The sequence below is a fragment of the Phoca vitulina genome, unplaced genomic scaffold, assembly GCF_004348235.1.
Source record: "Phoca vitulina isolate PV1807 unplaced genomic scaffold, GSC_HSeal_1.0 scaffold36, whole genome shotgun sequence".
Lineage (NCBI taxonomy): Eukaryota > Metazoa > Chordata > Mammalia > Carnivora > Phocidae > Phoca > Phoca vitulina.
The window spans coordinates 17,671,422-17,698,111 of NW_022589739.1; the positions used below are offsets into that span (position 1 = coordinate 17,671,422).

A 26,690-nucleotide genomic window follows, 5' to 3' on the forward strand; every position below is an offset into this window, starting at 1 on the left:
TGAGGCCCCAAAGGCTGAAACATTGGGAGAGTTGCTGACCCTGAACAGAGAGGCTGGACCACCTGTGCAGTACCCCGAAGGAGGGAGGGCAGGGCGAAGACCGCCGCCTCACCTACTCCTGGCCACAGGGAGTAAGCTAAATCCCCCAGGAACGGGGGAGGACACTCTCCTTGGAGAGTTGTCGGAGCTCTCAGCTCTGCCTGGCCTCCAACCCACTCTTCACCAGGGACTGGAAGAAGCTGTCCTCCCCTCACCTCAAACCAGGAGAGGCTTCAGGAGAACTATTTTGGGAGTCTTGGCAAGGGAGGTTCTGGGGTCTGGAATCTGGTGGCAGCTGGCAAATGGAGGGGCTCCTGGCAAGGGGCTGTTTCCTGTGCAGCACGTGCAGACCCCACAGAAAGGAGCAGAATGTAGGCCTTCTGGAAAAGGACCCCGCAGAAGAGGGCTTCCATTTAGGGGTGAGGGGACCCCAGCAGAAAGAGGCTGGAGGTGTAAGGAGGAATGATGAAGCAGAGGGGTTGTAGGCAGCCCGCAGGAGGAGGCACCTCCCTCTTTAGGGGTACTGCACTGGAATGTGCGCTGCGTCTCCAAGGAGCCCATCAAAGTGCCCCTAAGAGAAGGTGTCCGCATAAGGACCCTGCCACGCCCAAGTGACCTCCGAGGCTGTGACTTCTCCTCCCCCGCCGCCCCGGCCAACCAGAAGTTGCCCCGGGGAGGGGCGGGAGCGCAGCGGCAGCGCCAGGCCGCCCAGCCTCCTCCCCAGCCCGCAGGTGTCCCAGCCCGAGGTTTGCTGTAACGCAGGCCTGCACTTAAGTAATCACCCATCAAGAAACGGGAAACTCAGAAAAGCTAGGGGACCTGCCGAGATTTCATCCGGGAACAGTGAAGCATGAGTCCACAGAATCCGTTCGAAAGGGCAATGGTAGGGAAAAAAGAAATCGCCTTTGTGCTTTCACCTGCTGAGTCAAGCCCCTTTAATAAATAGCTACAAAACATTAAAGACGCGTATCTTGTGAGTGGGGGTCCTGGAACGATGATAAGATTTTCCTCCCACTCTCTCCCCTATCGGCCAACCCTTTTCTATTAAAACGAGGCGGACCATTACCGCCTGGAAACTCGTGTGTTTCCGCTGGCGACGAGTCTCGGCTCGCTGGCTGGGGTTCAGGATCCCCGTCGCTCCAGGCTGCGGAGCTGAGGTCCTCGTCGGCCCCGCAGCGCCCCCTGCTGGCGGGAACCGCAGAGGCCGGCGCCCCGCCCAGCCTTCCCCGAGCCCGCAGTCTTCGCGGCGAGGCACCCCTTGGTGCGCGAAGCGGGCAGACGAAGGGTGTACCCTTGCAGCCAGGACGGGGGCCGCCTATCTGATAGGGGAGGGAGCCGATCTGGTCGGAAAGGTCAGCGGCGGGGGTGAGCCCGGGCAAAAGGAGGTGAGGTAGGAAGAGGGGAAGCAAGGCTTTGGAAGTTACTGCGGAGTTCAGGAGGGTGCGGGCATATTGAGGAGTCATCAGTATTTTTGCTCTTTTGTGTGTCTGGGCTTTTTGCTCAAGTTGGTACCTCTGCCTGGAAAACATTTCCCACTTTTCCTTTTTTTTTTTTTTTAAAGAACTTAATGTATTCAAATATATTGAGAATGAATATGAAAATATTCATGTACCCATTACTCAGCTTGAGAAATAAGACCTAATAAATATAAAGTACCCTTTCACCACCACCCCGTGGCTCCTTAAATTCATGTTTTCATTCCCATGTAAATTTTTATTTACTGTTTATGTATTCATAAATATAGATGCAGGAAATCAGAAAAATTTTAATAGATATATCCTTTCTTTTATATATACTGTATAGAATATATGCTATATATGTATACTTTCAAATATACTATAGTATTGTATAGTATATATATAGTATATAGTGCATGTACTGTGTATATAGTGAATATGTATATATGAATATATGTACAGAGAGAGGGAGAAACGTTCCCCCCCTTACCACCCTGCCTTTAAGATTGTTCTGGTCTTTGTCTGACTTGCTAACTCCACAAAGTTGTTACCCTTCAGGAAGCTGGAAGATGGTCAAGAGGATGCAGCTGTAGCCCCTCTCATCCTACTTCAGCCAAATCAGTTTCTTCTCAACCTATTTTATTCATTGGGCTTCTGTACAAAGTTTCATTTAAAGAACTAGCATGGTAGGTTAAAATAAAATGGAAAGGGTTGAGGAGTGTGGTAGGCGCAATGTCCTAATCCTGGCATCTGTGATTATGTTAGATTGCATGGCAAAGGGGAATGAAGGGTACAGATGGAATTAAGATTGCTAATCAGTGGACCTTGAGATAAGATTATCCTGGATTACCCAGGTGGGCCTAACAAAAGAATAACAGTTCTCGTAACTACAAGAGAAAGACCAGAAAGGTGGCAATATGAGAAGGCTTTTGCTGGCTTTGAAACTGGAGGAAGGGGCCACCAACCGAGAAATGCAGGCAGCGCTCTGGCCTGGGTCCCAGTCTAGGGGCCAGCCCTGTGGGCAGAGTGAGAGGTCCCCCCAGCAAGGGTGTCTCCTGGAGCTCCTCTGTCAGCGACTGGCCATCTTGGAAGGAGGCAGCTGAGCCAAGGCCCCATCACCACTGAGCTCTCTGGAGTCCAGGTGCTGGTGTTGACAGCCTGCCCCCGAGGGTTTCCCCTGAGGGGGAGCTCAGTAAAAGTGGGTCAAGTGAACAAAATGGAAGAAACAGTGAAGAAATACCTGGGAAGCACACCCAGGTAGACAGATCCCCATAGTTTTTATTCATGCATCCTTTCAGTCAATAAACTAAGGAAACTTTCTTGAGCGCTTGTGGTCCTGGAGTCACAAGGAAGAATTAGACCAGTTTCTTGCCCACAGGGGGTCCCAAGTAGAAGAGAGACAGACATGTTTTCTGTATAAGTGACTAATCTTGTCTGGTCACAGAATATTTTTTTTAAAAGCTTTTATTTATTTATTTGACAGAGAGACAAAGCAAGAGAAGGAACACAAGCAGGGGAAGTGGGAGAGGGAGAAGCAGGCTTCCTGCAGAGCAGGGAGCCCGATGCGGGGCTCAATCCCAGGACCCTGGGATCATGACCTGAGCCGAAGGCAGACGCTTAAGGACTGAGCCACCCAGGCGCCCCTGGTCACAGAATTTTTAAATATCATAGCCCTATTGTAAGTGATACATATAGCAGTGAAGTCCTTCCAGGGGAGTGAATAAAACACGATTAGAAATATAAATTGAAGGGGCGCCTGGGTGGCTCAGTCGGTTAAGCATCTGCCTTCAGCTCAGGTCGTGATCTCAGGGTCCCAGGATCGAGCCCCACGTTGGGCTCCCCACTCAGCAGGGAGTCTGCTTCTCCCTTTCCCTCTGCCTCTCCCCCTGCTTGTGCTCTCTCTCTCTCAAATGAAGAAATAAAATCTTTAAAAAAAAGAAAAGAAAAGAAGTATAAATTGGAGCCTCAGTTTTTTTGTCAATAAAGTAGAGGTAGGGTTGCATGATCCCTATAATACACCCAACTCTGCTAGTCTGGACCTTTGACCCATCCTCAAGGGAGCCCTTCTGCCTCTGTCTCTCACTCAGTGAGCCCAGAAGCCCTTAGGCTGACCCCAACCTAGTTGCATCCGTGGGAGGAAGGACTGGGCCTTCCCAGAACTGAGGGAGGGGAGTGACAGGGAGGAAGTTGGGAGTGGAGGCTGGATGGAAAGACCTGCCAGTCTCCTGGGTCTCCTCTGGTCAGCAAACAGTTTGTGGTGGATTCCCCAAACTGCAGAGATGCCTGTATTCTCAAGTAACAGAAAAGGCCCGGGCCTCTTAGGGTGACCTGAGGACTCCAGAGAAGGGACCCTGCCGCTCCCTCAAATAGCTCTCTCTTAGCTGGTCAATGGACTCTTGATGCCTCAAAATCCTCCATTCAGGAGACAGTGGGGTTTTGGGGGGTTTTTTTGTTTTTTTTGTTTTTGTTTTTTGTTTTTAGCTTGAAAGAATCTCTACTTAGTCCAACTCCTCAATTTTGCAGTTGGTAAACTGAGGCCCAGAGAGGTAGAGTGACTTGTTTAAGGTTACCCAGGGAGGTAGTTGAGCCTTTAAGGAGAATATTTTATGATCAGTAGTACTGGTTGTTCCCTCTCCCTGGGAGATAGATCCTCCAGAAACTGAGAGCATTCAGGCCTCAGCACAGGTATTTCTTCTCCCCTGGGGTAATAACTATGTTTGGAGTGAATGCTTGACTCCCTGGCCACAGACATACCCTGGGGATCTTGTTGAAATGCAGTTTCCAGGGGTGCCTGGGTGGCTCCGTTGGTTAAGCATCTGCCTTCGGCTCAGGTCATGATCCCAGGGTCCTGGGATCGACTCCAGCATCGGGCTCCTTGCTCCACGGGAAGCCTGCTTCTCCCTCTGCCTGCCGCCCCCCCCTGCTTGTGCTCTGTCTCTGGCTCTCTCTCTGGCAAATGAATACATAAAATCTTTTAAAAAAAAGAAAGAAAGAAAGAAATGCAGTTTCCGATTCAGTAGGTCCTGGGCAGGCCCTGAGAATCTGCGTTCCTGATGAGCTCTCTGGTGATTAGATGCTGCTGATCTGCAAACCACACCTGTAGTAAGTAGCAAGGCTCTAGCTATTTTATTTTATTTTATTTTACTTTGTTTCTAGTACATGTCACAATGTGATAGTATCATATTTATCTGTGCATATGTTCACTGTGGCTTTCTCCCTACTAGATACAAACTGCCTGAGTGAGGTGCCTTGTCTGCTTCGTGCCTTGTTCTATCTCCAGGCCCAGCACAGTGCAGACACAGGAAGCCCTCAATATATGAGGTCCCCTGGGTGACAAAGGGGCCAAGTTCTGGAGGGCAGGGACCAAGATGTCCTATTTCCTCCTGCCTCCCTGTGGCATAGCGGGGAGTAGGAACGCATCAAAGGGGTTCAGTATCTGGGGGTGGGGGTAGAACAGCTCTTGACTCTTGCCCCCTTGTGTTTCTCAATAGGTCAGGACTGAAGTAACAGTGCGAAGAAAAACAGCCTGAGGCCCGCAGATAGCAGATGGTGCATATGTATAAAAGTCATTTTTAAAATTAGGAAACTTGTCGCAACCTCAGTCTGAGTTCATTCTCTGGCTGCCTGGACCCAGGCCCAGCCAGGGTTGCCTGGACCCTGGCAGTTCCCAAGCACTACTTGGTCATCTTACCCTTTGTACAACATTCACATGGTGTTCCTGACCTGACCCTTGGGGGCCTTGACCCCAGTGCATCTGGGGCCCAGATCAGTTTATCCAACTTGGGGAATTCAGATCCCCTGAGGGTGAGACCACCGGCAGCTTTGTGGAGGTCATTCCAGGAAGTGCCTCGCTCAACCTCAGTTTCCCCACCTAAGAGCAGGGAAGCAAGGGAGGGGGAGAGAGGGAAGCCTGGGGAAACCCAGTAACGCTTGAGGTCTAGTCTAGCTTCTGCTACCTTTCCCACTCCCCGGTGGCCAGGACTTCCTTACTAGCAGTGGCCCAGCTGGACCAGATCATCTCCCAACTCTGGGATGTAGTGTCTGGAGAGCAAGGACCCCTGAGTCCAGTGGACCTTGCTGAAGCAGAGCCACCTGTCCTGCCCCACCACACCCCCTGAAAATAAAGACCCCATGTTCCTTCTTTCCTGCCTTCCTCCATTCCCCTACCCACTCCTAGAACTTCTCTGAGTTCGGCCTATCCCCTCAGATCCCGTCTCTCTGTCCACGAATCCGAGACGCTGGGCAACCACTAATTCAGCAACATTTCATCCGGGGCCTTCCATCTGCCTGGTAGACCTGAAGGCAGTCTCTGTTTGTAGCCTGCTGGCCGGACAACGCCGGCCCCCATCCTCTCCCTCTTCCCCAGGACTCCTGTATGCTCTGCACTTGTTCACTCACATGGCTCCTTTGTTCTCCCAATTACCAATTTGCTCATTTTCTCCAGTTTTCACGAACACCCACCCATCCACTCACTCACTCACTCACTCACTCACGTCCGTCACACTCACTCGTGGAATCCATCTGGGAATGGACTGGCCCGAGATGGGGTTAGGACATAAATGCAGAGGCAGAATGACACAGAAGGCACGGCGACCGTGTGCTCAGGTGGAGGCCCCCAAAGTCTGAGCTCGAGGGGCCCTCACAAAGATCAGCCCCCTCGTTGAACAGATGGGGTGCCTCGGTTGGCCCCGGGCCACTGGGTCAAAGATGAATAAGTTGCCACTTGCAGGGCGCTTCTGGCCTGCCCACCATGCCAGGATCAGCTCTCCCAGCCCTGTCCACATCACGCTTTCCAGTCCTGAGCCAGAGACTGGGGGCTGGGTTCAAAAGGCAGGGTCATGCCCTCAGAGACCTGGACATGGATTCAGAAGGAGTTATACAACAGGGCTGACAGGGCCTTCCCTTCAGAGAGCTCCCAACCCTTCCCTTTACAGCCATGGACACCGGAGCCCAGGGAGCCTACTTGCAAGAGGGCCTGGCGGCAGCCCCAAACCCAAACCACAGGGTCCACCCTCGTGGCCTTTGGCTGTACTCACTGCTCAGCCATCCTGGATGTCTGAATACAAAGGAAGCCCCACTTTCCTGAGGAGAAAACATTTTAAGAATATTTTTCCTGGGCACCTGGGTGGCTCAGTTGGTTAAGCAACTGCCTTCGGCTCAGGTCATGATCCTGGAGTCCCAGGATTGAGCCCCACATCGGGCTCTCTGCTCAGTGGGGAGCCTGCTTCTCCCTCTCCCTCTGCCTGTGTCTCCCCCTGCTCATGCTCTCTCTCTCTCAAATAAATACAATCTTTTTTTTTTTTTTAAAGAATATTTTTCCTGGGATGCCTGGGTGGCTCAATTGGTTAAGCTTCTGACTCTTGATTTCGGCTCAGGTCAGGATCTCAGGGTCATGGGATCGAGCCCCGAGTGGAGCCCCCTGTTGGGCTCTGCGTTCAGTGCAGAGTCTGCTTGTCTCTCTCCATCTGCTCCTCCCCCCCACCCTGCTCGCTCTCTCTCTCTCTAAAAAAATAGATAAAATCTTTAAAAAAAAGAATGTTTTCCCCAATAAAGGTCAAGAACAAGCAAAAAATGTTTTAGAGCTGGAAATGAATCAATCAAATCTTTACTTAAGTAAACTGTAAAAATTAAATTGTTTCACTTACTCTATTAATTTCGAAAACTTGCTCTTTTCTACTCATAGTTTAGGAAACAATTTTATGCAAAAGCTTCATCCCGCTGACTGGTGGAGGTAATCCTGGGGTCATGTGTCTTGCTAAGAGTTTTGCTTCCAGTAAAGTACTGGGAGAGCAACCTGGACGATGCAGACTTTCGGGACAGGAGCATGGCACGTCCTTCCTTCCCTGAGGAGTGATTCTGGAAAAGAGGCTCCCGTTAGCACCTGTGTTTGCACGCCACTCCTGGGGGGCCAGGTGTGGCTGCAGCCGCTTGGGATCCCTCACCTGCCAGAGTCCTCACTACTGCCTCCTGTCGAGCCAGGGACTCTGTTTTTCAAGGCGACTGGACATTTTGACCAAAGACCCTAGAATGTATGGAGAAGTGAATCTAATGGTCATTATTCAGCTCATATCTATGGAGCATTTGCTGCGCTGGGCCCTGGGACAGGTACAAAATGAACTGAAATGTGTGTAGCAGGTCCCGGAATGGAGGAATAGAAGAGGGCTTGGGAGAGCAGAGTGAAGACAGAAGTGCCAGAAGGCAGTGCACCTTTACTGAGGTCTTGCAATATGCCAGATATCTGATAACATCACGGGTAATCCGCACAATGACCTGTCAGTAGGAGTTACTACTCACCCCAACTCCTCCTTGCCTAAGAACTAACAACGTGTATTCTTAGGCAGATTACTTTACCTCCGTAGGCCTCAATTTCCTCCTGGGTAAATGAGGAACTCCTACCACACATGTCATTGTTGGGAGGATTGAATTCTGTTTTAAGCACTTTTGCTTCGAAAAGTAGGCCCTCAATCAGTGTCATTGTGATTACACCAGAGGAGGAAGCTGAGGCTCAGACAGGATCACTAGTAGACAGGAGCTCAGACTAGGGAGGAGCTAAAGGGAGGTAGAATTCAGTTCAACATAAAGATGAACTTTCTTATAGCTCTGGCCATAGGCATGGGAGGGAGTGGACAAGTGGACGATGGTTAGTCAGGAGGGTGCAGAGGGGGCTCCCACCCTGGGGTGGGGGTGAGGGTGGCTTAGGTGAGAGAAGATCCCCTCCCTGTGCTCTCCTCCTCCTCTCTCCCCACAGCTGGGGCAGAAGGTACCTAGCAGATCTTTCCACCCAGGTGCTATGAGCAGGTGCCTGAACCAGAACTTGACTCTGACATTTGTTGCACAACTGGGAGCCTCTCTTTGGGCCTCAATTTTCCTTGTTATGCCATAAATAAATATAGCCAATGCAGTGTGTGAACTGTGATAATGTGGCTGTGCAAAGGATTGTTGTCTTCCAGGACTGCAGATCAAAGGACTAGGTCAGTGGTGAAGAAACACTGTAACTTGTGCAATTACAGGTTAAAGTGGAGAGAGACCTGCATTCATCTAGGATCAGCCAGGAACCGTGCTTTGTGGTTTAGAAAGCATTTTCATGGGCTTTATCTGCTTTGATCCTCTCAACACCTCAAATTCACAGCTAAGGAAATGGATCCAGTTAACTTGTGTAACTTAGGCAGCCTCGTACATCAGTCTAGAGCACTGACTGGAGGTGGGAGAGAGGTAGGGCTGGGCTGGCATCCCAGGTCTAATGGGGCCACAGGCAAGTCACTCTAACCCAGTGTAGAGCTTGATGTGAAGTTAGGTGTTCAATAAGTGTCAGCCAGCAAACAACCAGAAAACACAGCTGGGAAGTGGCAGGATTCTGGCTCCCATGTCAGTGCTCTTTGTCCCACACTAAGCTGTTTCACGTCAAGACCCTCCTCCCTAGTTCATTTCAAAGTCAGGGCACCCTGGGTTGAAAAAGTGCACCGTGTGTGAGGAGGCTGGCAGTGACGAGGCAGCCCGGTCTCAGAGAACCTGAAAGAATTCATGACTGCCCTGGGGTCAGAGCACCGGCGGCCAACGGGAAACGCTTCCCTCTAACTGGCAGGTCAAGCTGAGGAAGGAGGGGGCGGGCTCTTGCAGAGGCAGTCTCGGAGTGCTGAAATGACAGGGAGCTGGTGGGTCTGTCTTCGGGCAGCTGGATCACCTGATATAGACATGGGTGCCCAAGCCCTGGGATTGGCCTAAAGAAGGGTTGTGTGGCCCCACTGGCTGGGCTTTGGCATGCTGTCAAACTACTGTCACATCCAGACATAAAAATAGTGTCGAAATAGTGCTGGGACAGTGTGCTGGGCTTAGCAGGCAAGCAGCGGCCACCATGCAGGTGCAAACCAAGCACTACCCCAAGAACTGCCTGCTGACCGTCATGGACCGCTACTCGGCCGTGGTGCGCAACATGGAGCAGGTGGTGATGATCCCCAGCTTCCTGCGGGACATGCAGCTGAATGGGCAGGGGCAGCAGGCTCAGGATGGGGCCCTCGATCTCTATAACTGCTTCACCATGCTCAAGGCCATCCGCGTGGATGTGGACCATGGGCTGCTGCCCCGAGAGGACTGGTGGTACAAGGTGGCAGGTGCCAGAGCTCACGAGGCCGAGCACCAAGCTGCAGAGACAGAGGAGGACAAGGAGGAGAGGGTGTCGGGGCAGCTGGACCTGGAAGCTCAGTTCCATCTGCACTTTTCCAGCCTTCATCACATTCTCACTCACCTTACCCTGAAAGCTGAGGAGGTGACAAGGAAATACCAGGAGATATTGGGACAGGCCATGTAGGCCTCGGACTCTAGGGAAGGTAATGGTGGTGTTGGTGCGGGTCAGAGTCCACTGAGGGACATTCCAGGGGAGATGCAACCCAGTGGGAGCGGGAGAACCTGGGTCTCAGACAGGCACCCTCACTTCCGGGTATTAGGGCCGTGACCTGGGAGGGCTCAAGGCCAGGCCTGTCTTACTGTCTTGACCCAGGCTTGGTAAGTAATGGCCATGAACTGCAGGGTGATAGTAGGAAAGGTGGCCCGTGAATGCATACCTGTGTGCACATGTGTGTGCTTGCACATTCGTGCATTTACCAGTAAGTATGTGAATGCTTGGTCAATAGCCCGGGTTCAAGTTCTGACTCTACCACTAAGGCCTTGGTTTCACCAGTTCACTTCTCTGGGTTTCTGTTTCTTCACTGAAGAGTAACAGTAATGGTAAAAATAACTACTGGCATTTGAATGGTTTTATAGTTTTAAAATCACTTGCATGTCAATTTTCTAATGGAACCATCATTCCCTTTTACAGATGAAAAAACTGGGGGCCTGAGAAGTGAAAGGAGTCCAAGGTTACTCAGGGAACGGCAGAGCCAACATGTGAATGAGCCCTGGGCTAACTCGAATCCAGTCCCCTTTCTCTATGCTAGTGGACTGCCTTAGCACCTTAGGGTTCTGCAGCCTGGCTGCAGGTGGGGATTGGGGATGACAGAGTAGAGAGAAATCCCCCTCTTTGTGGGTCAACTATGCTTCAATTAAAAAACAAACACAGGTGCCTGGGTGGCTCAGTCGGTTAAGTGTCTGCCTTCAGTTAGGGTCATGATCCCAGGGTCTTGGGAGCGAGCCCCACATCTGGGCTCCCTGCTCAGCGGAGAGCCTGCTTCTCCCTCTGCCTCTGCTCTTCCCCCTGCTCGTGCTCTTTCTGTTGGCTCTCTCTCAAATAAACAAACAAATAAATAAATGTTTAAATAAATAAATGTTTAAAACAAAGGAACTAGAACAAAAATCCAACTTGGTGGGACACCTGGGTGGCTCAGTCAGTTAAGCGTCTGCCTTCAGCTCAAGTCATGATCCCGGGATCCTGGCATGGGGCTCCTTGATCAGTGGGGAGCCTGCTTCTCCCTCTGCCTGCCGCTCTCCCTGCTTGTGCTCTCTCTGACAAATAAATAAAATCTTAAAAAAAAGAAAAAATCCAACTTGGTGTTAACTTTTGCAAAAAAAAAGGAAGAAAGGAGAAAGAGAACAAAAGTGCACTCCTTGACCAGCCCAACTCCTTCAGAGACAAGGGCAGCAGTTCCACGCCGTGTGTCAGCACACCGGGACCTGGTTTTCATGGAGGCGATCTGGTATAGCAGAAGTTAAAAAAACCTGGGCTCTTGTGCCGGTTCTACCACTGACCTCTGTGCGCCCCTGGACAACGTATTTCAGCTTTCCGCATTGCCGTTTCCCTGTCCGTAAACCCCTCCTCCCACTACACTGACTTGTTTTTTTAAATTTCTGCTCTCCACAGATCCCTTTAAGTGACAGAAGGCAGACTGTGTGGTGAGGACATGGAACAGCTCACTAGCTCTGAGGCACACCGGAATGGCCTGGACCTGCAGCTGGAAGCAGAGGCGACTTGGTTCTCTGGGATGCTTCCCCACCTCCCTCGGAGAGCCAGTTTGTGGACTTGGCACCAGGTCACCTTTAGGATGCTTGTTGCTATTCACGACTCCCCTCACGCCTCTCTCCAGCTGGGGTGGTGGCCCGTGGCTCATGAGGAGCTAGATGTGACCTGCTGTGGTATGGCAGCACGCGGGTTTTCCGCATCTGACCAAATGAAACTCACATCCTTTCTCCCCGAAGTCATTCACCACGTGATCCTGGACGTTATTTAACCCATTGGAGCCTAAAATTCCTCATCTCTAAAATGGGATAGTATTACTGACCTCACAAGATTGTTACGGAAATTAAACAATTTTTTCTCCTACCCTCACCTTGTATTTGGTCTAGCCCTTACTTTTTACCCTCCAGAACAAAGGGATAGCAAAGTCCCTTGGGATGAATGGTTCACACTCTTGTACCTGCCAAGCATGAATGAACAATAGTTCATTTATATTTGTTGGAGTAGCAATAAAAAAAAAAATAAAAAAATAAAAACTTGTATTTATCTTTCTTAGCTTCTAATTTCTCAGGCATGATTTGAATAGACATGGAACTCACCTGATTTTGCCCAGAAACCAGTGGCTTATATTCATTCTAATTTGAAATCATGCACAGAAATAATCTTACAGATCTCCCAAAACTAACCTGATTATAAAATCTGAGCTTGGAAACTTTTTGGACAAACATTTGGACTCAAAAAGTCATTAAGAGTAAGTTTATTGCAGGTAGGTGGGGGTTTTTCCTTTTAATGGCACCAAGTGTAGCTGTAGACAGTGTTAGCTGCTGAGCCCACTTTCTCCAGGGTGATCCAGTACAAGCAAAGTCCCCTCTGCAGTATCAGTCTTCTGTTTTCCTGGTCCTGAGCCTTCTCCTTCTAAACCACCCTCTATACTGATTGTTGCAGAGAGCTCAAAAATACAAACCTGACCATGTCATTCCACTAAAACCCTTTAGTGACTTCCCACCACCTACAGGATCAAGTCCAGATTATTCTGCACGATTCAGAAAACCCTCCATAATCTGGCTTGCTTTGTTTCGCTTTCTACTAGAACCAGAACAGGCAAACCTTTTCTGTAATGAACCATATATTAAATATTTCCAGCTTTGCAGGCCATAAGGTCTCTGTCACAACCACTCAACTCTACCCTTGTAGCATGGAAGCAGCCATTGACATGTAAACAGACAAGCATGGATGTGTTCCAATAAAACCTACTGGCAACAGACAAGATTTGGCTCACAGGCTATTGCTTGCCAACTCGGAGCTAAACTCCCCACTTTAAATCTGTCAGATGTCTTCTTAAAATTGGGTGAATGGAAACTGATCATTCTCTGATGAATTATTTTTCTTATGACAAAAATGAAGTCAGAGTGTTCATGATGACCATTTTAATCATAAGGTGTTAACATACAGATTAACATAAACTTCAGATATCATGGAAACATGTTCCACAAAATTCAGAAATAACTGCTATCTGTGAAACCCAAGTAAGCATTTTGGAGACTTCAACGCACTGGATGGAATTCTTCAAGAAATTCACTGTAAGTTTTCTTTTCTATAAAGGGAAAGATCACAAAAAATTTATTTTTAAATTATGTTTCAGAAATCATATTTCCTAAAGAAAAATTAACACTTAATATTTTTATAGACATAAACTCCTAAGAATTTCCTTATGTTCTTGTCCTCAACCATAGTTTGGCAACCACCGAGACATTCCGTTTCACCAGATGAAGGATAACTTTGAAAGAATCTGTGGTGACATCCAGATGGCTGCTTGGAGGGGCAAAGTGCTGCCGGGGGTCCTGGCTGAAGGGGTAAAGGCAGGAATGAACAGGGAGGGGCACAGGTCAGCCGGGAGGGCTGGGAGTCAAGGTGGTCAAGCTCCAGGTCCCTGCTGGCACACCTGCCACTCACGTGCCGCTCAGAGACTGAACGAGGCTGTGAGGCGACACGAGCTCGTGCCGACAGAGGGAGCCAGTGCACAGAGGAGGCTAGAAGCCAGAGGCCGGGGACTGAGGACCGCTCCGCCACTGGGTCTCACTCTTAGGAATCAATATTCCCAAGATTCCAACTCTAACACCCAGCAGTTTTGAGTATTCCCCGTCCCTGATACATCCAGTATTCACGGCTTTGTACTCTAGTCTTTGAACTCTTCGTTGGTAAAAAAAAAAAAAAAAAAAAAGCTGTACCTTTTTGATCCACCATAAACATCACATATGTGACTGAAGGCTATGGGAATATTAAATAATAAAATTTTAGAGCTAAACAGGACCTTAGAGACCATCATTCCATATAATGAAACTTAAATGCTTAATATTACATTTATATGAATAGGAAAATCTTTTTAAAATCTATATATTTACAGGTTCAAAAATTTTCTGCATTCATTCATTCATTCACTCACTCACATATGTGCACATCTGTATTATGTGTATATATGTAAAATACAAACAATAAAAGAGTTATATTACAATCAAATTTATAGTTGAAGAGCAGTAAGTAGAGTGTGCTGAGGAAATTCCTGTTTGTCGCTGGGCCAGGGCTTCTTTAAGATGATATGACTCTCAATCTGGGATTCGCTCAGTGGACAGGTAAAGATGGAACAAGAGGAGGATCAAGAAGGTACAGGGTGGGGGCGCCTGGGTGGCTAAGTCGTTAAGTGTCTGCCTTCGGCTCAGGTCATGATCCCAGGGTCCTGGGATCGAGCCCCGCATCGGGCTCCCTGCTCAGCGGGAAGCCTGCTTCTCCCTCTCCCGCTCCCCCTGCTTGTGTTCCCTCTCCCACTGTCTCTCTCTCTGTCAAATAAATAAAATCTTTAAAAAAAAAAAAGAAAGAAGGTACAGGGTGTACAAAGTGATACACAGCAAGTTCAGGACACAGTGTTTCATGAGGCAGGTTTTTTTTTTTTTAATCTTTTACTTTTTTAAAATTTTATTTATTTGAGAGAGACAGCGACAGAGATAGCAAGAGAGAGCATGAACAGGGAGGAGAGGGAGAAGCAGGCTCCCCGCTTAGGAGGGAACCCGACATGGGGCTCAATTCCAGGAGTCTGGGTTCATGACCTGAGCCCAAGGCAGACGCTTACCGACTGAGCCACCCAGGCGCCCCAAATGCAGGGTTCTGTGTAGATCAGGTCAGCTATTATTTATTGCTTACTAGCAGAGGCTCTGTACTGGAGGCTGGGGAAACAAAGATGAATTTATAGTCTAGTGAGGGAACAGACATGTGCATGTCACGTGCTGGATAAAAGGCATGGGCAAAGTCCTTCTAGCAGACAATTAGCTCAGCCTGGGGAAATAAGCCCTCCTCAGAGTCTGGATTTTATCCTAAAGGCAATGGGCAGCTACTGTAAGCAATCCCTTTTAGGCATATCCACATTTATCCAGAGGCCTGATCTTCAGTAAGGTTGAAGGCAGAGGTGAAATGAAGGCTAGTGCAAAAGCAAGAGATTATCAGGGCATGGACTGGGGGAGTGGCAATGGGAGAGGGATGGAGGTTTAGAATTGAAAAATACTTAGGAAGTAGAACAGCAAGACTTGAAGACGAATGAGAATTCAAAGAAAGACTGGAAGATGCTTCCCGGGCTTCTGGCTGGAGGAGCGAGGTGGACAGTAGTGCCACTCTCTGGAGCAGAACACAGAACAGGAAGTCTGCACAGGCAGAGGGTACATAAATTCTGTTTGCTGCCTGACGGACACAGAGGTACTTGGCCAGAAACTGGATATACAAATTCAAGAGAATTCTAGTTGATAGGCAAAGATAGGGAGCCCCAGAATATTGAAGGTACCTGAAGCCACAGGCAGCTGTAAGATTAATGAGGAGCGCCTCGGTGGCTCAGTCAGTTAAGCCTGACTCCTGATTTCGGCTCAGGTCATGATCTCAGGGTCCTGGGATTGAGCCCCACATTGGGCCCTGTGCTCAGCGGGGAATCTGCTTCTCTCCTTCTCCCTCTCCCTTTCTCCCTCTCCACCCTTGTGCTCGCTCTCTCATTCTCTCTCAAATAAATACATAAACACTTAAAAAAAAAAAAAAGGGACGCTTGGGTGGCTCAGTTGGTTAAATGTCTGCCTTCGGCTCAGGTCATGATCCCAGGGTCCTGGGATCGAGTCCCGCATCGGGCTCCCTGCGTGGCAGGAAGCCTGCTTCTCCCTCTTCTCCCTCTGCTGCTGCTCCCCCTGCTTGTGTGCTGACAAATAAATAAATAAAATCTTAAAATAAATAAATTAATTAAAATTTTAAAAAATTAAAAAAAAAGAAAGAGGTTCGCTACAGTTAACTTGAAATACCTTTTTCAGGAAAATCCTCTGGATGTGATTTTACATAAGCAAACATATCATGGTCCTTCACAGCATACATATAGTCTTGGCGTTTTAAAAGATAATATCCAATAAAGACAAAGGAAGTAACATATAGGAGCTGGCGATGCAAACCTAAAATTCAAATGACAAATCCCAAAGAAAGCAAAAATTAGTCAATGTATATTTAAAATCAGTTCTGCAGTTCAGACATACAATTTATTGTTATTTCTTCTATCATTCTTTAAAAAAAAAAAAAGGCTCTTCTACATGGCTCTTTTGAAAAAAACAGCCTTGACCTTGATATATCTTCCTAAAGAAATCTGGCAATTATGAAAAGCAACATTAAATCTACAAACATAGGGGGTGCCTGGGTGGCTCAGTTGGTTAAGCGACTGCCTTCGGCTCAGGTCATGATCCTGGAGTCCCAGGATCGAATCCCACATCGGGCTCCCTGCTCAGCAGGGAGTCTGCTTCTCCCTCTGACCCTCCCCCCCATGTGCTCTCTCTCTCTCTCTCTCATTCTCTCTCTCAAATAAATAAATAAAATCTTTAAAAAAAAGAAAAAAAAATAATAAATAAATCTACAAACATAACTATTAATGGAACCCAAGATTTTTTTAAATTCAGGTTTTATAAATTTCCTTAGGAGAAAAGTTGGATTACTACAAAATCCTGAAAACCTAAACTAACTTGTATTCCAGGACCTGTTCAGGATGTGATGTGACAGAGATGAAGTCCTTTACTATGCTTGAAAAGCAATTTGGTTTGTCTCCATATACCAATTTATATTGGCATATTTATTGGTTACCAAAGCAGCCAGCTACTCTACAAAAAATCAATTCTCTTTTTAACTTCTAAACTTTGTACCATGTGTATGAATTACCTATTCAAAAACTATATTTAAAAAAATCATCCTATAATAATGAGACTAGGGAGGATCAAGTCATGTGACCTAGGGAAAGCCAAAATTTAAATTCTGAAGGGGAGATCCAAAGGTCTGAACTTTATACAGAGAAGCATCTTTTTAAAAAGGCTAACTACAAGTTTGATTTTTTTTTCCCTAGAAACATTTATTTAAAATTTAAAACCATATTACTTCATACAGCAAACTGTGCACTTTAATATATCACAGTGTCTTAAAAAGGAAAATAATCAGATTTGTTTGGAAAGTTATTTACATCAGCCTAGAATGATTGGCAAGTAACACAGTTCCTATGAAACCCAAATTGTTACAAAATGTTTACAAAAAACTATATTCATAGAAATTCTGCATGTCCACAAAGGGCATCCCCTGAATGGCCCAGAGACCAGTGTGTGGGAACCATGTCGAGTGGGAGTGGGGGGCATCCAGGCACTCTGGTCTGGGTGGTGGGGCAGGCCAAGGGTCTCGCATGGCGCTGTCTGGGGGCTCAGCCCAAGTCCCCGACAAGGGAGGCCCAGGCAGAGATGGGGTGGGGGTTTGGAGCACAGTGGCATGTGGGCCCCTGGAGCCAGGACAGGCTCCTCCTCAGGGGGCTGTATTCAGATGTGCTCTGGGAGGGCGGGGGGCAGAGGCAGATTAAGTGCACACCAGCCTGACGCATGGCGCCCAAGCAGAAGGCAGGCTCCGACCACACGGAAGCTCATTCCAGGTGTCTTCTCCCTTGCAGATCCCAGAGGAGCTCTGACGGGTGACAGGGGCAGGACTGCGAGCTAAAGGGATCATGAGGCCCAGGAGGAGTGGGGAGGCCCAGAAGGAGCGGACAAGTTTGATTTTCTAGCTATGCCCAGAATTCTTTCCCCAGCCCTCTTCTTATCCCACACGTATTCCTTTGAAGAACTCATTTATTCCTATAGTTTTATCTTCCGTCCATATACTGGTGACCTGCAAGTGTGTTCAACTTAGACACCCATGCTGAATAACAGATATATCCAAATGTTTGACATGTATGTTCCCGTGAATACCCCCCAAATGAACTTCCTTTCTTCCTATTCATACCTCTTCTTAATTCAGAGAATGATAAGACCATTCACACAGGAAGTCAAGTCCTGGGAAATAAATACAGTAATCATCCTTTTTTTTTTTTTTTACCCTCATCCCCCCCATCCAGTCACTGAGTCCTGTCAAGTCCTTATAAATATTTCCTTGCCTCACTTCAGGGAACTCATCTCTCACACTAACTGCTCTCTCTTCCATCTCATTTTCCATTCCACACTTATCCCAGCCTTTACCCTGTCACTAGAGGAATTTTTACTAAAATACAAACCTAGCTTGTCAGCCCCTTGTTCTTCAACTATACCCAACAGGAGACCAAGCTGTTAGATGATGACCTCCCAGGCCCTTCACGAGTTGACTCTTCGTCTTCATCTACACTCCCCGATCTGCACACTGTGCTCCAGCAGTGCTGAACTACTTCTAATTCCTCATGCAAATTAGACTCCTTCATGCTTTTTTATGCCACCCACCGGTTATGTCTCTGCCCGGAGACCTCCTCAAGATTCAATTCAGACATCACCTCTGCTAAGAAGTCTTCCCAGAACGTTCCTTAATGGGGTTAACAGAATGAATGCTTCTCAATTAATATGTAAACTGCTATAGAAATTATTTCCATCTACTACCACGCAAAGCCAATGCTTAATTCATCTTTGTGTACCAGAACACAGATAGCACTTAATAAATTTTAATAAATGGATAAATGGCCTTGGGCAAGTCAATTTACTACCTTTAAACAAAGAATACCTATCATATCATTCTTACAGCAGTGTTACGTAAACCAAAAGAAAATACGTGTAAAAATATTTTGGAAAAATGTGTAAAACAATAAAAATGCAAAATATTACTATGATCTGGGACTGGACAGGGCCCAGACTCTTTTGCATTCTCCTTTACCCCTAACAGCCATCGGTTCCCCTAATGGGCCACCTGCAATACAGCAAACCAAAGTGTGCTGGGTTCTACTGTGTGCCACTGGACTACACAAAGACCCAGACTCTCTGTGCTTACCCATATCCCTCACAGAAGACTTCCTGAATGTTTCAGATGATGATGTCACTGTCCCAGCCCTAAAGGCTTGGTATGGCCTCTTACCTTGTCCGCCTTTCCCTAACCTCTTCCCTGCCTCTCAGTGGTGGTCTCCCTCCCACCACATCCACAACCCCTCCACAATCATTTTCCCTTTCTTTATTAAGTGACTCTAAACTTGGAAACCATGGTGCTCTTTGCAGAACACCATAAATTACTGATATATTAAACTAGAAATCAATAAAAAAAACTAGAAATCAATAAATATATTTAATTTTGTGGACTACATTTAGATACCATACCAAGACCTAAATATTCCACAGCAACTTAGGGACACCCAGGGAACTCAGGAACTCTGGCCCCGAGCCCTAGATTAAGGGCTTTATACATCATCTCATTCAGTTCGCACAAACACACGGAGGGAGATAGCATCCCTATTTCATAGAGAAGGAAACGAACACTCATGGAGATAAATAACTTCCCCAGAATCAAATGGCTAGTAGGATGGAGGTGGTGTCAAACCTAAAATCATGTGCTCTTGACTACTATGCTCTTCCCCTGGAACAGTCTCGATTCAACCTGTACCTCCTTTGTGCTCCCAAAGTGCTCACTGCTCACCTACTTCTATGAAAATACATTCTCTGTCATACCTAGACCCATAATGGACTGTTTACTTGTCTCTCTGACTCGACTAAGAGCTCTTCAAGGTCAGGGATGCTATTCTTCACCCCATATACCTGGTATGTAACACTGCCTGGCACAGAGAAAAGAGCTCAGTAAATGTTGAACAAACATACTGTAAACTGTTTGCGTAACAACAGCTAAGAAATGGAAACTTTGTCCAGCACCTTCTGTGTGCCAGGCATTTTATCTATAGAATCTCACTTAAGTCTCACAACAAATACGCAAAGACTAATTATTCTCATTTTTTTTTAAAGATTTATTTATTTGATGGCCAACAGACACATGAAAAAGTGCTCAACATCACTCGGCATCAGGGAAATAGAAATCAAAACCTTAATGAGATACCACCTCACACCAGTCAGAATGGCTAAAATTAACAAGTCAGGAAACGACAGATGTTGGCGAGGATGCGGAGAAAGGGGAACCTACACTGTCGGTGGGAATGCAAGCTGGTGCAGCCACTCTTAAAACCAGTATGGAGGTTCCTCAAAAAGTTGAAAATAGAGCTACCCTACGACCCAGCAATTGCACTACTGGGTATTTACCCCAAAGATACAAATGTAGTGATCTGAAGGGGCACATGCACCTCAATGTTTATAGCAACAATGTCCACAATAGCCAAACTATGGAAAGAGCCCAGATGTCCATCAACAGATAAACGGATAAAGAGGATGTGGCATAAATATACAATGGAATATTATGCAGCCATCAAAAAACCCAAAATCTTGCCATTTGCAATGCCGTGGATGGAACTAGAAGGTATTATGCTAAGTGAAATAAGTCAATCAGAGAAAGACAGTTATCATATCTCACTGATACGAGGAATTTGAGAAATAAGACAGAGGATCATGGGAGAAGGGAGGGAAAAATGAAAACAAGATGAAACCAGAGAGAGAGACAAACCATAAGAGACTCTTAATCTCAGGAAACAAACTGAGGGTTGCTGGAGTGGAGTGGGGTGGGAGGGATGGGGTGGCTGGGTGATGGACATTGGGGAGGGTATGTGCTATGATGAGCACTGTGAATTTTGTAAGACTGATGAATCACAGACCTATACCCCTGAAACAAATACATTATATGTTAATTAAAAAAAAAGATTTATTTAGAGACCAAGAGCAAGACAGAGCAAGCAAGCGAGCACGGGTGGGGGAGATGGAGGGCAGAGGGGGAGAGTCTTGAGAAGACTCCACCCCACAAGGCACTCCATCTCACAACCCTGAGGTCACAACCCCAATATCACGACCTGAGCCAAAACCAAGAGTCAGATGCTTAACCAACTGTGCCACCCAAGCGCCCCAATTATTCTCATTTTAGAGATGAAGATACTTTTTGCCTCTGAATGGCTTGACCAAGTAACTTGCCCAAGCCGACACAGATAGGAGACAGTGGAGCAAGGCCATTTAGTTCCAAAGTGGAGTTCTTTCCTTACAACAAATGACAGGCTTGGGGAAATGTGGAGTGGTGATGAAAAGGGAGAAAACCTCATCTTCCTAAAGACAAAAGTAGACACAGATCACTCCTTTCTGTGGAGAGGGGTCATATCCAAGGGAGATGGGATTTCAACACTATTTGAGCACTGGAAATGCTGAGATTTGGTGAGCTGGGAGCTGGCCTTCAGGCATGACACAGAGCAGGAAGGTGGCAAAAAGAGGCACAAGTGAGGTGATTCCCGGTTGCCCGAACCACTGTATTAGCTTTCTTCTTAACTGAGCACCTTGGCTCCAATCAGTGCTTTGCATTGACAAAGCTGACCCCCCCTTTTTAAAGATTTATTTATTTGAGAGAGAGAGAGAGCACTCGTGTGCGAGAGCGGGATGGGGGGGGAGACACAACAGAGGGAGAGAGAATCTCAAGCAGATTCCTCATTGGGCAGGGAGCCGGGCGTGGGGCTCAATCTCACAACCCTGAGATCATGATCTGAGCAGCCACCCAGGCACCCCAAGTTGACCTTCCTTTTAAAACATAAGGCCCCCAGCGGCGCCTGGGTGGCTCAGTCGGTTAAGCATCTGCTTTTGGCTGGGGTCGTGATCCCAGGGTCCTGGGATCGAGTCCTGCATTGGGCTCCTTGCTCAGTGGGGAGCCTGCTTCTCCCTCTGCCTGTTGCTCCCCCTGCTTGTGTGGTCTCTCTCTCTCTGACAAGTGGATAAATAAAATCTTTAAAAAAATAAAACAAAAAAATAAAACATAAGGCCCAGGGGTACCTGGGTGGCTCAGTCAGTTAAGTGTCTGATATTTGATTTCAGCTCAGGTCATGATCTCGGAGGTTGCTCTCTCTCTAAAAATAAATAAATAAAAAATAAAACACAAGGCCTGGGGGTGCCCAGCTGGACCAGTCGGTAGAGCATCTGACTCTTGATCTCAAGGTGAGTTCAAGCCCCACACTGGGCATGGAGCCTACTTAAAAAAAACAAACAAAAAAACACAATGCCTGATTACTGCATCTCTCCACTCTGCACCACCCCCCCAACAACTCTCAAAAGCTAAAAAGGTTTCCTGTCTGCCTAGAGAATAAATTGCCATTATCTACCTAAATCTCCTCCTTAGCCTTATCACCCTACCCTGCACACTCAATCATGAAACTCTTCTAGGCTCAGAGGCCCTTGTCTCCATTTACTTCCACTAGCCTCCCATGGGCTTGGAAGGCTCTCTTCTAGTATTTGCCTGATAAATCAAAGCTAAGTTCAAAGACACCTCTTCCAAAGCTTCCCTCCTGTTCTCCCTTTGGAAATCCATTGCCCTTAGCACAGCTACCATGTCAGCTATTATCTGACAGAAGACCACTGACACACTACTAGAAAATACAGCCCAGGGGCACCTGGGTGGCTCAGTCGGTTAAGCCTCTGCTGCCTTCAGCTCAGGTCATGATCCTGGGGTTGTGGGATCCAGCTCTGCCTCTCCGCTGAGCAGGGAGCCTGCTTCTCCCTCTCCTCCCCGCTCGTGCTCTCTCTCTCTTAAATAAGTAAATAATAAATGAACGGATAGATAGATAGATTAGAATGAATACAGCCCAGAGATTCAGCCTCTCCTACTCAAAGTGGGGGGGGGGGGTCCCCAGACCAGCAGTATCTGGGAGCTTGTTAACAGAAGGCTTCTTCCCAGACCTTCTGAATCAGAATCCACATTTTAACAAGATCCCCAGGTTATTAGTATGCACAGTTAAGTTTGAGAAGCACTGACTTTGAATATGTATGTGAGGTCTAAAAACAGGCTTGCTACTTCATAGCCATATGACCTTGGGCAAGATGCGTTAACCCCTCTAAATCTCTGTTTCTTCATTCCCCAAAAAGGATTTTGAGGATAAAGACTACAATGCACGTAATGTCAGTAGTGCATGGCACAGATTATACGCTCATTTTTGCACACACCACAGCGCGAACCGAGAGAGGAGCCGGCAGTCCGGTCCCGGGTCCTTCACAGACTCACTTGTGGGTTCGTGGGTTTCAATGACCTCAGTTTCCCGAAGTGCCAAATGACACTTTGGCCCTACCGGGTTCTGAAGAGCTCACGGGACGCAGATGCCCCAGGGAGGCGAGGCGGGGCCTGCTAGGTGAAAAGGCCCGGAAAAACGAAAGCACCTTGGACAGCCTATGGGGGAACCGGCCCGCAGCCCCGCGACCCCCTCTCCTCCCAGCCGACCCAGCCCGCGCAGCCCTCACCCGCAGACACCACCGGCCTCCGCCGGATCGCGTTATCAAGCAGGCCGGAACAGTAGCCCAAGAAGCCGATGTAGGCGAGCCGCGGGTCGGTCAGCTTGGGCGGGGGAAGGCTCCGGGCCTCATCCGGCAAGAACTGTAAGGGCACTCGGCCCGGCCTTCCGCTCATCATGGTGACGCCGTTCCCACTTGAGGCCTGGCCTCGGACCGCCAATTACAAAGAAAACCACCAGGACCACTGCCTGGGCGCACGCCGCGAGCTTTCTCCTCCGAGAACGCCGCTGAAGGGCATGGCGCAGGGCGGTGCACAGCGCACACACTTCCCGCAGCACGCTGCTGCCGGGACCCGGCGCACGAGGTTCCGGGATACTAAATGGCCCACCCCGCTCCAGCTCCTGCCCCCGCTAATTCTGGCAGGTAGGGTTTGGGGGCTTGATGCCGTGGGGTCACGGGTACACGAATTGAGCAAAACTGGAAGAAAACTAGTAGATACTGCTTTTTTTTCGCTCAACCTCCCCCACCAGGAATTGCCTCTCCCTCCCCTGACCCTGAATGGTTCTTCTTCCAGCATTTCTCTGTGTATCCAGCACCCTCAGGTAGGCTTGATAGATTGTTCTAAGAAACGTAATTAATCGAAATCTCATAAAAGCTAGTTTGCATTTCCTGGGTTTCCCATCGTTCACAGGCACACCTTCCAGAACCTAAAATTAAGGTCCAGCCAGCAACAAAGAATTCAGAGGACACCAGGACCTGATCATTTAGCCAAATTCTTGATATTTAGCCTGGATGGCAGCACCCTAAAATGTTTCACCTCTGGGTCTTCAGGTCCTCGCACGTGGCAGAAGGAAAAGCTGTAACCTAAAGGTTTGAGGAATAAAAGAAAGAAGGAATTTATAATTTTCTGCCAAGTAACTGTCCAGTCTTTGCTCACCTGCCTCCAGTAATGAGGAGCTTCTATATTTGAACGGCTCTCTTTAGAAAACCCTTTCTGATTTGTGTGAAGATGTGTTTATTAGTGAGATCAACATTTTACCTGGATGAATGCTGATCAAACCAGAGGTTAATGCAAAGGTATATGTATGAAAGGTATTGAGCTCCAAAGTAGTAGAATTAAATATCAGTTAAGAGAGGTTAAAGGATGGGGGGGAACCCGCTGGATGGCTCAGCCGGTTGGCTCCCCGGGGAGCCTGCTTCTCCCTCCCCCTCTGCTGTTCTCCCTGCTTGTGCTCTCTCTCTGTCAAATAAATAAATAAAATATTTAAAAAAGGGCGCTTGGGTGGCTCAGATGGTCAAGCATCTGCCTTCCACTCAGGTCATGATCCCAGAGTCCTGGGTTCGAGTCCCACATGGGGGCTCCCTGCTCAGCGGGGAGCCTGCTTCTCCCTCTGCCTCTCTCTCTCTGTCTTATGAATAAATAAATAAAATCTTTAAAACATATTAAAAGAGAGAGAGAGAGTGATTAAAGGATGGACTTTTTGTGCCTATAAAAAGCACTCCCAGATCTATAATATTTCAAGTTAGGATTTCCTGAAGTAATGTATATTGGGAGTTTCCTGGAGCGCAGCAAATGTTTTGAAGTTTCACGTTCTTTGATCCAGTAATTACAGGGCTGGGAATCTGTCCTATGGAAATAGTATGACATATAAAAAAGCTGTTCTGCAATAAAAAAAAAAAAAAAAAACCCACAGTGTTTATTTTAAAATTACATCAAAAGAAGGAAAACCACTAAAAATTTTCCACAGTAAGATTATTTTGAATACTAGATGAACTCTTAGGCAAACACTTAAAAATATTTAAATGATGTTTACACATTCTTCTCCCCCACATTCTTCTGAGTCCAATTTGGGACTTTTTTTTTTTTTTGAACAAAACTTAAAAAAATTACAAAGAACAAGATAACAAATACCCATATTTTATCACCTCGAATTAACAACTATTAATATTTTGTCATATTTATTTTATTTTTTTAAAGATTTATTTATTTATTTGACAGAGAGAAAGCACAAGCAGTGGGAATGGAAGAGGGAGAAGCAGACTCCCCGAGGTGCAGGGAGCCTGATGCAGGGCTCGATCGTGGGACTCAGGGATCATGACCTGAGCCGAAGGTAGGCGTTTAACCCACTGAGCCACCCAGGTGCCCCTTGTCATATTTATTTTTAACCTTTTTTTAAAAGGAAATAAAACACTGTAGATATAGCTGAATTCCCCTTTCCTTGCTTTCCCAGAGAACAATTATAATGAGTTTAGTGTATATACTTCCAGTTCATTTTTTATATTTTTATATATATTTAGTATTGTGTTATGTGTGTTTTTAATTTCTTTTTACCTGAATAGTATAATTCATTGCACCTCTATTCTCTCACTTTTATCTTTCAATGTAATGATTCATTCCTTTTGACTACTGTATAATATTCCATCACATAAATATGTCATATTTTATTTAATCATTACCTTTTTGATGGATATTTAGATTGTTCTCAATTCCTTGAAAGTCTATACTCTAAGCCTATACTCTGCTGTCCAGAGAAACTTTTGCATACATGTACCAGGATTAGGAGATGTACAAGAATATTCACAGGAGGAATAGCCATTTGTAATACTCCCAAACTGGAAACATCTTAAATGTCCATTAAGAACAGAACAGAAAATAAATTGTGGTATTTTCATAGAAAGGTGTATATATGCATTAGTATGATGAATCTCAAAAAAGAGAGTCATGTTAAAACGAATGAACGATAAAGGAACAACAGGGGAATATATAATTACATTTATATAAAGTTCAATATTAAGCAAAAATACATTGGTTAGAGATACACATATTAGTGGTAAAACTGGAAGGAAAAGCAAGAGAAGGATTAACATAGATGTTCAGAATAGTTATCTCTGGGGAAGGAAAAGCACATAGAAGGCCTTTAAGATATTAATACTATTCTCTTTCTAAGCTGTGTCATGGGTATATGGGTGTACATTTTATTATTTTTAACTTTACATATGCATTTTACACACTTTTGGATTTATGGTATCTTTAATGTAATAATAAATTTATATTGCTAAATTAAAATTTTAGCTTTTCATTATGGTAAAAAATACATAACATTAAATTTACCATCTTAACCATTTTTTTTTTTTTAAAGATTTTATTTATTTATTTGACAGAGAGAGAGAGAGTGAAAGCAGGAACACAAGCAGGGGGAGTGGGAAAAGGAGAAGCAGGCTTCCTGCTAAGCAGGGAGCCAGATGCGGGGCTTGATCCCAGGACCCTGGGATCATGACCTGAGCCGAAGGCAGACGCTTAACGACTGAGCCACCCAGGCACCCCAGCCATCTTAACCATTTTTAAGTGTATTGTTCACTAGTGTTAAGTATATTCACATTGTAGTGCAACATATCTCTAGAACTTCATCTGCAAAACTGAAATTCTATACCAATTAAACACTAATTCCTTTTCCCTCCTCCCCCTAGCTTTAGCAACCACCCCTCTACTTTCTGTTTCTATGATTCTGAACTCTGTAGATACTTCCTATGTGTGGAATTATACAATATTTGTCCTTTCATGACTGGCTTATTTCACTTACTATGATGTCATTGAGGTTAACCCATGTCATTGCATGTGACAGGATTTTCTTCCTTTTTGAG

The 26,690-nt window shown here is 46.6% G+C and overlaps 2 protein-coding genes across 3 annotated transcripts; one reads left to right on the forward strand and one right to left on the reverse strand.

The window, feature by feature from the left end:
• The first annotated feature begins 859 nt into the window (after positions 1 to 859).
• Positions 860 to 12,033, forward strand: THRSP (thyroid hormone responsive). Of its 2 annotated transcripts, none has more exons than XR_004302124.1 (2): positions 860 to 922; positions 11,287 to 12,033. XR_004302124.1 is itself a non-coding variant. In XM_032427262.1 (2 exons), the coding sequence occupies exon 1, from the start codon at positions 9,349 to 9,351 to the stop codon at positions 9,799 to 9,801; it is 453 nt and encodes a 150-aa protein (XP_032283153.1). In that variant the 5' UTR covers positions 9,283 to 9,348; the 3' UTR covers positions 9,802 to 9,820; positions 11,287 to 12,033. The 2 variants fall into 2 exon arrangements, 1 of the variants encoding a protein (XP_032283153.1); XM_032427262.1 differs by lacking the exon at positions 860 to 922 and adding an exon at positions 9,283 to 9,820.
• Positions 12,034 to 12,791: 758 nt separating this feature from the next.
• On the reverse strand, positions 12,792 to 23,428 carry NDUFC2 (NADH:ubiquinone oxidoreductase subunit C2). Its single transcript, XM_032427263.1, has 3 exons — positions 23,058 to 23,428; positions 15,705 to 15,848; positions 12,792 to 12,973 (listed from the first exon to the last, which is right to left on the reverse strand). The coding sequence occupies exons 1-3, from the start codon at positions 23,224 to 23,226 to the stop codon at positions 12,924 to 12,926; spliced, it is 363 nt and encodes a 120-aa protein (XP_032283154.1). The 5' UTR covers positions 23,227 to 23,428; the 3' UTR covers positions 12,792 to 12,923.
• Positions 23,429 to 26,690: the final 3,262 nt, after the last annotated feature.